At 35.1% G+C, this 13,576-nt stretch overlaps 1 protein-coding gene across 3 annotated transcripts in view; it reads right to left on the minus strand.

The window, feature by feature from the left end:
• Positions 1-13,576, minus strand: part of LOC150105263 (protein alan shepard-like) — a 323,518-nt gene that overhangs the window by 91,539 nt on the left and 218,403 nt on the right. For 2 of the 3 annotated variants that reach the window (XM_090394029.1, XM_090394028.1), the window contains exon 11: positions 2,089-2,193. The exons of the other annotated variant lie outside the window; for it this stretch is intronic. In XM_090394029.1, the coding sequence (XP_090250155.1) occupies positions 2,089-2,193 (105 nt within the window). The remainder of the gene's footprint in view (positions 1-2,088; positions 2,194-13,576) is intronic. 3 annotated transcript variants of the gene reach the window in all.

A 13,576-nucleotide genomic window follows, 5' to 3' on the forward strand; every position in this document is an offset into this window, starting at 1 on the left:
TGCCTCTGTTCAAGAAAATAATCATATATATCACAGCTAGTATTCACTACTATCTCCAGCAGGTAAAAATACAGTTTTCTTTTTTTATCTATACTAATGTTTGAGATAATAGCAAGCAAAATTGCTGACACATTGAAAACCAATTTTGAAAAGACCTAGTATGGTAGTTATAGGGCTGGTCCCTTTCCAAAGATACCCACCACCAAACACTTTTGTCCAACCATGTTTCTATTTCTTTTGTATCATCACCCACATAAAAAAAAAAATCCCCTTTTTTTACTTTTTGCTTTAATTATTGTACTGATGATTTCAGTTAATGTCCTCCTGATGTTACAAACTCATAATATTTAATGAACCCCATTTATTGTATGCCAGCAACAGATCAGAAGAATTTTATCCAACCTGGGTGCCAAAAAGTCTCCAGGTCATGTTGGCAATTTTCCCATGGTTCTGAAAGTGTGCTTCAGAATCATCTCCCGTTTTTACCTTTTTTAACTCTTATTCTACTGATATTTATCACGTAGCTTGAAAATTAATTTGCTCACATCCTACCTATTCCTACGAAGGGCTACAAATTTTTATCACTAATAAAATTAGCTTCGAATTGCTCTCTCTCCCTCTCTTTAAAATAATGGGAAAATGCATTAACAATCAATTTCTGTGCTATCAAAACCTCTCAACTAATATTTTTGTTTACAGAAGTGGGCAAGGTTAGCTAGCAGATCTGCCACTTAACTAGAAGAACAAAATTCATATTAGTGATCAGTAATTAATAGATAGATCCAGGTAGCAAAGAAGCTGGCTGTTGGTGACTGTCTCCATTATTTTCAAGGAGAGAGAGATACAGGATGATAATGTGATGGCAGACTTTTATTTCCCTTTATAGGGATAGGCTGGATAAAGGATTGCATTCATACTGTTAGGTGGATGCCAAATGAGTACCAGCACAGTGTATAGACAATACAGGATGGGTGTTAATTCTAAAGCACAAAGATTCTATATGCTATCTCTCCATATCTGGGGAGATGAGAACTTATTAGTAGGAAAACCACTGAGGATTTTTTTGATGTCCTTGCAAAAGATCAGAGACATCATGCTATTGACATATAAAGTTAACCATCACAGCAAATTCAATCACTCTAGTGCTGACTACAGAAAATATCCAGCTAAATTTCCATAACAAACTATTTTTTTTTTTAATTCCTCACATGTTTGCTGTAGTGAGAGTTAACTGTGTAAGTAGAAGATGAAGATATTTCAAGAGCAAACTTTTGTTCACTTAGGCAAGAGTATATGAATGATAAAAAGAATACAGATCAAGTATACATTCAATCCCACTCCACCTACCACCAAAATCCAGAATATAATAACAATATGTCAATACATCATTTTACCATTTGTTATATAAAATATGACTTCTGCCATTGATAGAGCTCTCAAGTATCATAGTAACAAACAAAGGGAAAATGGATAAACATTTTAACTAAACTACTCTCTATAAAAAAAAAATAAAAAAAAAGCTTATAATTTTAAGTTGTACATGCTTTTATCTACTTATGCATGGGTAAAATATGGATAAAAATGAAAATATTTCTTTGTCAAGCGATATTTATGATTAATTTAAATACACTATTTAATTCTATGTCTGGTGGTTGATGACAAAACCTGCACAGATCTCACATTAACATATAAATGTCAACATAAGTGATTTTTTTTAATACAAACTTTTTTTTTAAATGTTGTAAAAATAAATGTGAATTCAACCCACAAACAGTTGAAAACCTATTGTTCAATACCAAGAATTGAATAATCCAAGATTCCTGTTTGACAGAGACCAAACCCCACCTGTAGTCAATTTAAGCTTACAATATGCAGGATGGTATTTTCAAACTAGGTGACAAAAACTGTTTACCATCTAAAGACTCACGACATCATCCAAAATCATTGTGAGACTTTAAACCACAGCCTGTTTTGGACAGCAGACAATCCACCTGATGGCCAACAAAGACCAGGATATTAGCATCAGAAAAGGTATGTTATATAAAATACAAGTCCCTCTTCTCATTAATCACAATTATGAATACTTACATCTGGAAGGGGCATTGGCTGGACAAGATGAGCTGGCTGAGAATAAATTGAAGCAGTAGCCGCAGCTGGAGTTCCAGTGTAGGCAGGATGAGTTCCTGAGACATACTACAATAGAAATCATAATTCAGTAAACGGCTTCCTGAAACTTGCACTGACAATCCTTTTATTACAGTAAAAACTTGACTATCTGGTATGATTTAAATGAGTGTGTTCTAGAATGCTTTACTGACTGCCTTCTTACATCCTAATTACTTTGAGAAAATCGTTGGATCTGAGTATTATTCAAAACAAAATATTTCTATATGAAATTTTCTATAAAATTTCTTCTCGTTTAATTATGAAGTTCAAGTTATTTTTCATCATTAAAAATAATTTATGCTGTTGTTTGTGTGCAAGATTCATTTAAAGTGATAACAAGAGACAAACTAAAAGAGTATAATTTTTCCCCTCACTTAGAAAACTGGTTACTGTGACCGTATGGTTAAGATAAGGTCCTTTTAAATATAATATAATTTATATACACGATAATAAAGAGAAAAGATAATAGTTGTGGCATTTAATAAAAATGCATGAACATAAAACTTGTTAAATATGATGCAGGAGAATATTTCAAAATAAAATTTTGGACAATAGGACAATTTAATCAATAGGTGAATCAAAGAATTATAGACAGAAAGTACTAGTTTTCAGTCATCTGAAATGTCCAATGAAACAAACAAAGGAGAAATTCTTAGAGAGAGAGAGAGACAAAAATAAAGTAAGGAATGAATCTGACATGTAGAAATGTTCCATGAAATTATGAAAAAAAAAAAAAAAGAGTAAATAATGGGAAAATCCTGTATGAACAAAATTCTGCTGTAAACATGTCTTACTGCCTTAAATCATTCAGCTTTTGCCTGGTTTCACTATGCTTGCCAGCACCGACAGGGTAGTGTACAGGGCCCAAATGTGAAACATATTTCGGATGAGTGCTATTTTAATAACTATTTAATTAAATATTACCTTTTTAAAAAAAAGCAATTATCTTAATGAAAATTTTACCAATAATAGTATTACTTTATTAACAAAAGTATTACTTTATATTTCTATAATTCAAAAAACATATCAAATGCCAACCTTGCAGACAAGTCACATTTCTGGCTTAAATGTCAAGTTATATATTATATTTTAATTGTATTACATTAACATGAAAAGAATAAATAAGGATATATTTCACTGGATTTTTAACCAGCATCTTCAGAGCACAATTACTTGTCATGATACAGAAGCAGTACACAAACTTATTGTTGCTTGTGTATATCATGATGAACAGTTGGGTGGTGCAGGACTTCAGAAATCCATTCACCATAAGAGAGTTAACAGAGACAAGTGAATTTTCAGCCTCATTCTACATGCTTTTTTTTTTTTTGGCATAATTTACACTGTCATTTTAAAACATCATTTCATTTACTGTCGAGCTAATTTGTGGCTCATTCAAGGAAATAAAACTTGAATGAATTCAAGTTTTATTTCCAGAGAGTTGGAAATAAAACGTCTGGGTGTAAAATCCTCAATTCAAACATTACAACATTTACATGTTCACTTTTAAAGAATTGCAAAAAATACTTGCAGTTTTAATTGCTGATTTTCTCTGAAGTCATAATATGTAAGCCAATCATCTTCACTTTCTTCTCTCCTTTGAAGTTCAGAACATTTTCTTTCAGTATGAAAGACCCTTTGTTTTTTCACAGCAGTTAAAAGCTAAGCATGCTGTACTTCTTCCCCCCCCCCCCCCAAAAAAAAGGTGTTGTCATTGTCATAACATAACTACTGATAACTTTTAAACATTTTTTTTTTACTTCAAATATTTCATAAATATCCACTTGAGAGTTCCAAAAATCTCATTTCTCCCACAGCAATGTTATAGAGTTCTTTTCAATCCAAGCATGCTCAGCTACGTATCACTCTTCTGGGTTTCATTTCAGTCATGAAGCACGAAAAGTGAGCCATCAATGTTGTAAGCTTATTTTCACAGCTCTCAACATGAACTAGTTTAGGGTATTTAAATGTGAAAATTTTACATAATGAAGATTCTTTATAACACTAATGTTATTTAAATAACAATGTTAAATAATGTTATTTAAAAAAATACAATTATCTTGCAAAGCCAAGTCAAAGGTCATCACATAAGTTGCCAATCTAAGTTTTCAACAGATGTGCTAAAAATTTGGCTATTCGATAAGTAGGCAAATCTAAGAAGTCAACAATCAGATAAAGACGAACATCCTTCTTATGTATCTTAGATAAACCAATCATTGCCAAGAGTGAATGGTTCATGGTACAAAAGTGAGAGCAGGGTGGGGAGGGGGGAGAAAATCATAAATATTTCATGTTTAGATGCAAGAAATGCAAGTCATGTAGAAAGTGAAAGAATGAAGTGACAAATCTTAATGAAGGAAAGTCAGCAGAAGTGCTGTAGAGAATATGGATAGAGTAAATGAAATATGAATATGAGAGTATGAAACAGGTGGCTGAAACTAATGTGAATAATGAGATGACAATAAGAAGTGAAGTAGTGCACTTACACAGCGTCCTTCAGAGGCCAAAATGTGAGCCAAGTGAGTGGAGTAATGATTATTATGTGGTACATCAGGAGGGAGAATGAAAGAAAAAATGAATGGGAAAACTATGGAAGTGCAAGATACACTAGGTTAGTGCAACAGAAGTGCATCGATAATGGCTCGACGATTCTAATTTAGACCACTGCCTAAGAACTGAAAAATCCAATTATGTGCCAGATTATAAGTTAGCTGAATATCTGCAGTGGCAATTATCACATTAATGTGGTTTTTTTTAAGTACATACTTAAGTTTGTAAGTAGAATTTTGTATTAATAAATTCATTTAAAATAAAAATGTATTGAATGTACTTTAAGTTTATAACTTTCCCTCCAGAAAATTGAAGTAAGGTGCCCTTTTACAGTGAAAAGGTTGACGACCTCTGCTCAAGAGGAATATTTGTAGAGAGATTCTTTATCAAAGCTAACCATTATATCAGTGGGTTGGAGGGAAACAATTTTAATTTTATCTAGAAAATCCCAAGAATTTTTTTATGAATGAGCAGTAGTTGCCAATCTAAGTTTTCAACAGAGGTGATAAAAATGTGGCTATTAGATAAGTAGGCGAATCTAAGTAGTCAACAATCAGATAAAGAGGAACATCCTTCTTATGTATCTTAGATAAACCACAGAACCCCTAGTTATTAAGGTTTTAGTTTTACATTTTTCTATGGCCAAAGTGGCTTACAATTCTTCCTTCATCAAGTTGAAGGAACAGCAATGGGAAGCATTCTCCCCCATACTTGTTAACTTTCATTTAGAAGACATCCTAATCTCATCCATACACCCTCAGCCTTCATTTTGGGTTCATTATATAGGCTTTTTGCTAACCGGCCACATAATGAAGATACAGCACATACTTTTTATATGTGATATATACTTTACATATTAGACATTATTATTATACAGATAATCTACATCCACGAATTAAATTTACTATGGACATGGGGAAAAAAGAGAACGTAATATTTCTATGTGATCTTTTCTCTTATATTATTTCTCTATTACTTGTTCTCTATTATATTATTATTATTATTCTGCTCAACTTTTACTTTTATTAATTTTCTCTATTGACTTATTAACTCTTTATCCTTTAACTTCTTTCATTTATTAACTTTACTCTACGGACTAGTATGTTTCCGATACTGGGAGAACTCTGGAAATTTATTTAGATTTATAGGCTGCGCCACCAGTGCTCTCCTTGTGGTATTAGATTTATTATACTTCCATCAGAATTCTCTCTGAAATTATCCTAAAGCCCTTCTTAACAGTCATGGCTAACATAAAATTCCTTCGCCCACAGGTTCGTGTTTATTTAGAAACAGCACATTGCATAAAGATCAGGCGGTACACTTTGTAAAACAAACATTTATTTACACTAAACTGCAATTATACAAAATCATACAATAGGAAAAGGTTCTCTCTTAATTCCACTCTAAGCTTAAAAAGTTAGCAATTCAACATTTAGTAAAGCACGAAGTCATGCAACATATTATATCAGCATTCAAAAAAAACTATCAGCCTATTTCAGTAGAAGGAATATCATGCTATATGTGTACATAGTTAGAATTACTAGTTTATAACTAGTAATTCTAACTATATTTTTGAACAAACTATTCTTAGTTTAACTTTCCAGTCCTGAACTATGACCTATGTCAAGCACAATAAATGTCCCATGGATTCTCAGTTGAGTCTTTGACTCCATGAGGTCTTGTTTACTACTACTAATAATAATAATAATAATTTCACATATCATAAGCAAGCACAACAAAATTTACTCGCATATCTTCTTTAATGCTATTATACACCGTTCCTAGTTCCTTCTTAGGTTCCTTTGGCTTCCCATCCGTTTCAGGTTTTGACTTCCATGCAAAGATTCCGTCGTCACCATCGTCTCACTTGGATGAAGTGCAGAGCTTGGAGCACATTTTTCCCGATGTCTATGAATTGGCCAAAGGGTTCCGACGATCAAGGCACTTAGCAGACTGTCCTATTGGCAATGCATGCTAGTCCTGCTTCTCTTCTCCCTCAGTAGTTTCACGGCTCCCGTGGCTGTCCATCGCAGCCTTCAACCGGACTGACGAACACGATGAATTGACTCGATCTGAAGTTCTCTCTTCTCTTCCTCTATTCCCCGTCTTCTTTTTTTTTTCTTTCTTAGATGACCTTTATACAATTTCTCGGGTCTCTGGATGAAGGGTCGAGGCCCCCGAACATTCCTGCACAAACCGCCTTGACCTTCATATTAAAGCTCACTTTAGTTCCCACTGAATATACACACTTAATCCTATTTTCAAACAGTGGAACTACTTCAGAACTATACCACCCTTTTAGCAATGACCTTGAAGGTGGTATCAGGCTGACTCTGAGCACATTAAAAATCACTTACATTATATACAATTCCTACATCAATACTATGCCGATTTCTAAGCCATTGCCCTTGAATCTTTCAATTTAAACATTTACTGTTTTGTACAATCTTGCATGTTAATTCCTTAGGATTAAATACATGGGCTTTTAAGATATTTACATTGTTAACACAAAATTTGTTAGGCTTGTTTAATAGTTGTGACCTCTGTAAAAGTTGATTGTCCTTTTTAAAACAAATTGTCCTTTTTAGATATTCTACTCCTCCATTCACCATTAGAATTAATTACTTGTTTATCAAAAGCATACTTTTACTGGATTCTACATTCAGCAGTAAGTAATTCAGCTCACCATCCATCACATAAGAAAGCAATTATGAAAACTTTATTAAGACATGTGCATACTATTAGTTCTACCTTAACTATTGCAGCAGGAACTCTTAAATGATCTATGAAACTCAATGGCATCTCAGAAAGGAACATGCAACAACTTTTTAATTCCTATAATCCTAGCACAAATAACAAGGAAACAGTATGTCAAGTTCCTATCCCATACATTTCTGAATTCTCAGAACCCATTTCCAGAATTATTAAGAAATACAATTTAGTGGTTGCTTTTCTTTAAAAAAAAAAAAAAAAAAAAAAAAAAAAAAAAAAAAAACCCTCTCATGGCATAAGCATCTCTTAAACAACCTATTTTGGCTACCGTTATAGACCAGGAGCTCAACAGGAAGATATGAATGCTACACTGGAAGATGAGCAGAATGAATGAGGCAAGCAATTATTATGGGAGATAACAACTATGGGAACAAATTGGATTGAACAAAGGAAAACATAAGATAGAAGTGGAATTTATGCAGTTGCTAATGGATAATAACCTGAAATAGCAGGTCACAAAGAGGAGCAGTGGTTTGAGAATGCTGAATCTGGCAATAATATTGGAAGAAATATCCATAAACAATAGACACTCTGCCTCAAAATGGAAAGAGTGACCATAAGTGTTGTCCTGGGAAGTTGCTAAACATGTGGAATTCTCTGCTGAGAAAGGGTTTATGTTGAACTATAAAGCTGGAAATTATGACGGGCTTGGGAGGCATCTTGGATTAGTGCCGCAGCTTGAGAAACTAAAAGGAACGAATGTCAGCAGCACCTCAGAAGTGGTCTGGGATTGTTCGAGAGAAGCAGTACCATACTGCATATCAACAATCACAAGAATAAGCCAAGTGGGGGTTAAGTGGATGAGTAGAGATAAAGCAAGAGCTGGAAAAAAAAATAATAATAAATAAACCATTGTGAGGGGAATATAAACAGAAAGGTGATAAGCATACTTGTGAGCAGCACAATTTGCAAGCAGGAAGAGTCTTCACTATAACAAGGCCAAATCAGATTATTATTATGAGAGACCACCAGGGAGTCAGGACTCGTTGAAGGAGTCTTCATATTATTATTGTGCAGGCACCTCCATGGATTCTGAAGATTCATTGTGGGAGACCCAAAGTATCCACACAATCCATCATACCTCTCCTTGAGCACATTAACAGACAGTGCTAACACCTGACTCTCCAAGTTAAAAAATCTAGCCTTCATGCAACCCCTTTTAACCAACTTTTACTCAACTTAGAGGGTGACATCTTGACCTGTCCTTCACCACCCAGCCAGGTGCTGAAATATTTCCCTTGCATCAATCCTATAAAACCCTTTAAGTAACTTAAATGTTTCTACCATATCCCCTCTTTTTTTTTTTCCCCTATCAACCAACTTCTGCAGTCCACACACACCCTCAATCTATCGTCATAGGGATAAACATTCCACAGACAAATCATCTTGGCTGCTCACCTGTGAATCTTCTCGACCACTTCCTTATCCCCAAGACTCTCGGGAGACCAGACTTGAGCACTGTAATCTAGATGTGGATATCAGGGCCTTATAAAGAGGAATAACAACTTCCTTATCTCTACTTTTTAGTGTATTCTTTAATAGCCAAGTAATCTTATGAGCTACCTTAGCAATATGTCCTCTAAACTTCAACTCTATGCCTACCACCACCACAACTAAATCCCCAGCTTCATCTGTTTCCTGGAGTACAGTTACATCAGAGTGGTACACAGCTTGTAATCTATCACAAATAGCATAACTTGACATTTCTCCACATGAAACTACTGATGCCCATTAACTTTCCCCATACTGACAGCCTACTTAAATCATCCTACAAGCTCTCCAGATCACAGTGATTCACTATTGCTCAACCTAATTTTACATCATGAGCAAACAACTGAATATTTCCTTTCAGGTAATTTCCTACATCATTTATGTACAAAGCACAGAACCTTGGAGACACACCACTAATCACCAGCTTTTACCTGGATTTTGCTCTTTGTATCCTAATTCCTGATATTTGTCCAGCAGCCACATAACCAATGTCATATCCATCTCCATTTGTTGCAGTTGGCACAACAGAGTTCCATGTGCTGTTCAGTCAAATGTCATTGCAAAATCCAGCAGAATTATCATGCAGCCATTTCTCTATCCCTTAACTATCTCCCATGCACTATTAACATTCTTCCCTTGCATGGTTTTATGCAAGGTTTGATGGAAGAGTTTCAACCTTCCTACTAAGCTTTTCATAATTACCTGCCTTGTAGTTTTACATATATCCCTTCTTGACAGAATATTCCTCAATTATTACAATATCCCAAGTCAAAACCACATCGTCACTTTCCTCAGTTGGAGGCAATGTGGCCACCTTAGTTATGGATAGTGCTTCTGATGCTATGACTAAGTCCAATACTCTTGCACCTCAAGTCCCATTCATCACATGCTGCCTCAAGTAATTATTGCCCGGTAGATGTATAAATTCCATTTCCTTCCTGCCATGTGATCTCTCTTCCTTCCAATCTATATCTCCATATTTAATACGCTGAAAGGCTATTTTATATCTCCATAGTTGAAGTGCCCCATAATAATCACTTTATCTGTACTCATATTAATTTGTTGATGCTTGTCTTCCATACCTGGAATATTACCACACTAGCTGTGATACCAGTTCTTGAATTCATTTGCATTACATACAAATACATCATCCAATGAGAATTCAATCAAATCACACACCACTTCATGAGAGAAAAATCTAGCTCATCCCCCCTTTTTTTTTGATAGCATTCATTCTTAACTCCCAATTATACCCTCTCATCATTTCCCCATCTTCATTATCTGTTTATTGGACAACCACAGATGCCATATGGTCACTCTGATGCTCAGTGATGTGGCACACCAGTCCTCTCCATGTGGTCCTGTTGTATGCTTTTCTGGAGACTTCAACTTCCTGAAGATCAGTCACTCCACACATATCATCCATCCATCTCATCTCACTGATAGTCTTCCCCTTCCTCTTTTTTCAGGAACTTGACCTTCCTTTACTGTTCTAAGAAGTCATCCTTTCAATGTGTCCAAAATATTTTAACTTTCTTCTGTCAATATCCTTCAAGAGCCTTAAAGTTCTACTTTTCTTTTCTACCCATTCATTTGTATGCTTTCAGTATATGATATCCTCAACAGCGTTCTGCAACACCACATCTCAAAAGTACCTATCCTTTTCTTATTTGACTTCTTTAGGTTACAAGTCTAACATCCATAAGTCACTGTTGGAAAAACAACTGTATCCAAAATCTCATGTTCCCATGGAGATAGATCCATTCTTCCAGATTTTAGACAAGACAATGACTGTTGTTTTAGCCATTCCTAATCTTCTGAACAGCAATTCTTCAAATTCATAACGGATCCCAGATACTTGAACTTGCTGACTTCCTCAATTCTTTCTCCATTAAGGTACACTTATTTCTCAAGAACTTCTTTGTCTGTATTTCCTTTGAGAACTATAATCTTTGTCTTGCTAGGACTGAGGTGAAGTCCTCTGTTATTACTCATTTCATTAACTTTATCAAGAATTTGTCCTAGTTCATCCTTGTAATTAGAGGAGTACGGTATCATCAGCATACTTCAAATTACCGATCACTCTACCACCTATCCTAAATCCTTCTTGAGCTCATCCTCAGCATACATACTAAACAAGTGAGGAGAGAGTAAACACCCTTGCCTAACTCCCTTTCCAACCTGGAGCCAATCAGTTAATCCAACACCTATTCTTACCGTGGCTTCTTGCTCCCTGTACAAGTTTGCTATCAACCTGATAGTGTGTTGAGGAAAACCCATTCTTTTTTACTTCCCACAGTTTCACATGCTGAACACAGTGAAAAAGAGTAGTCTAAGAAGAGTATAAATCTAAGTTCTTTATATTTTTCTATGATCTGTCTAAGGCAAAGGATCTCATCTCTGGTGCCCTTACCTTTCCTAAAACCTGCTTGTTCCTCAGGCATCTCTGCCTCAATCCTATTTAGCATATCTTCAATAAAATCTTGCTTGCATGAGATATTAAACTAAGAGTTCTATAATTGTTGCATGCCACTACATAAGAAGAGAGATATGAAAACAGACTTCTAGTCTCTAGGCCATGATGCTGTCTCTCATATCTTTGTAATCAATCTATGAAACACTCTTATTCCTCCATCCTCTGTGGCTTTAATTAAATGTGATAGGATTCTGCCTGCACCTGGGGCCTTAATGCTGATAAGCTGCTTAACTGCTCTTTCAACTTCATGACTAAGTGAAGGAATTCCAAATCAGAATTTTCCTAGTAAGAGGGTTCCACTAAATTTTCTTTATCCAAATCTTCCATTGTACAATTCCTTACAGTATTCTTTCCATCTGTTTTTGATTTCCAATTCTTCTGTTAGTAATGCTCCATTCCTGCATTATGCTTTCCCTGACCTCCATAAAATGAAAAATTCCATCTAGCTATCCTGTATAATCCTCTAAAAAGTTTGCATGTCTCAATTATATCTCAAGCAGTTTGCTAGTGTCTGCACAGTCTACAAATTCTCAGCCTGCCTTCATAATCAGTCCGACAATCCTGATATCATTTTTAATACTCTCTTTAGCACTCTTTCCATTATCAGAATCATCACTGAAACCAGGGTACTCCTGACTTAGTCTAAATGTGGGTCTCAAGGCCTTGTAAAGAGACAAAATGACTTTCTTATTTTTACATGTCGAGGTTCATTTCAGCATTGCAATGATCCTCTGAATTGTATTTGAAATCTTTGCTACATGGCCCTTGAACTTCAACATCCTGTCTACTAAAACTAACTTCCTAACTTGATTATTTTCTTCTAGCATAATTCCACCAATATAATACAACACTGGATCTCATCACATCAAAGTGCATGGGTTTACATTTACTAACACTGAACTGAGTCATTTTCCCATCCCCACAATTATAGCTTATTCAAATCATTCTGCAAGTACTGCATTATCAGCCATATTCTTGATTACTTTAACTTTACATTATTGGTAAATAGTTATATGTCCTTGGGGGAGACCATACTCCTACCAGGCGCGTCCCCCGGGTGGCGGAAACCCAAATGGGTTGCTCTGAATAAAGAATAAAGAGCCGTGGACCAAAGGATGTAGCAGAGGCATGGCAAACTGGCTACATTATTATGCCAGTAACTTTCATGAGCAGGAGAAAGTCTACAAACCGAGATAGTGCTACTGCGTACGGGACAACCAACGTGCCTACTCAAAGACCACATGGAGTAGGTGAGAAATCAGCAATGTGGTCAGCCAAGGATGTGAAACATGTAGCCACCCTCAACATAAGATCATTATACCGACCTGGAAAATTACAATTAGTCCAGAAAAATTTAAAAAGACTGAAATGGAGTATTTTAGGTTTATCAGAGACACATTGGTGCGGAGATGGATTCATGGATTTACCAGAAGGAAGACTGTACTTCTCAGGAAGAAAAGATAACATACACAGAGAAGGAGTTGCATTACTAATTGAAAAGAAACTTACACACTCAGTAATTGAAATAAACCCAGTGTCTCCTAGAATAATAACAGCCAAACTTCAAGCAAAAGAAAAAGGTCAAACAATTAAAATAATCCAAATATATGCACCAGACAGTAACCATTCAGAAGAAGAAATAGAAAATTTCTATGAAGAACTACAACAGGAAATAGATAATCCCAAAAATAGAGAACTCATGATAGTGATGGGAGATTTTAATGCTAAAATAGGACAATTCACAGCAGACAAAAAAGATGTGATGGAGAAATTTGGATACGGAGAGCTTAACGGCAGAGGAGAACAATTACTCCACTTCGGTAAAGCAAACGATCTAATGATTACAAACACACTGTTCTATCAATGCCCTAATAATAAATATACATGGACATCTCCAGATGGTAATATAAAGAACTGCATAGACTATATCATCATAAACAAACAATGGAAAAGATCAGTAAATAATGTACGAACATTAAGAAGCTTTGATTTTGACACTGACCATGAAATATTAACTGCCAAAGTGAAGATAAAATTCAACAGGAAAAATAATATCAGAAAAGAAGAAAACATCAACCTATCAAAACTAAAAGATAGCTCAAGCAGAAGTCGATTTTTAGA

This window comes from Typopeltis vanoorti, chromosome 6 (genome assembly GCF_054136105.1).
Source record: "Typopeltis vanoorti isolate ZY-2024b chromosome 6, IOZ_Tvanoo_1.0, whole genome shotgun sequence".
Lineage (NCBI taxonomy): Eukaryota > Metazoa > Arthropoda > Arachnida > Uropygi > Thelyphonidae > Typopeltis > Typopeltis vanoorti.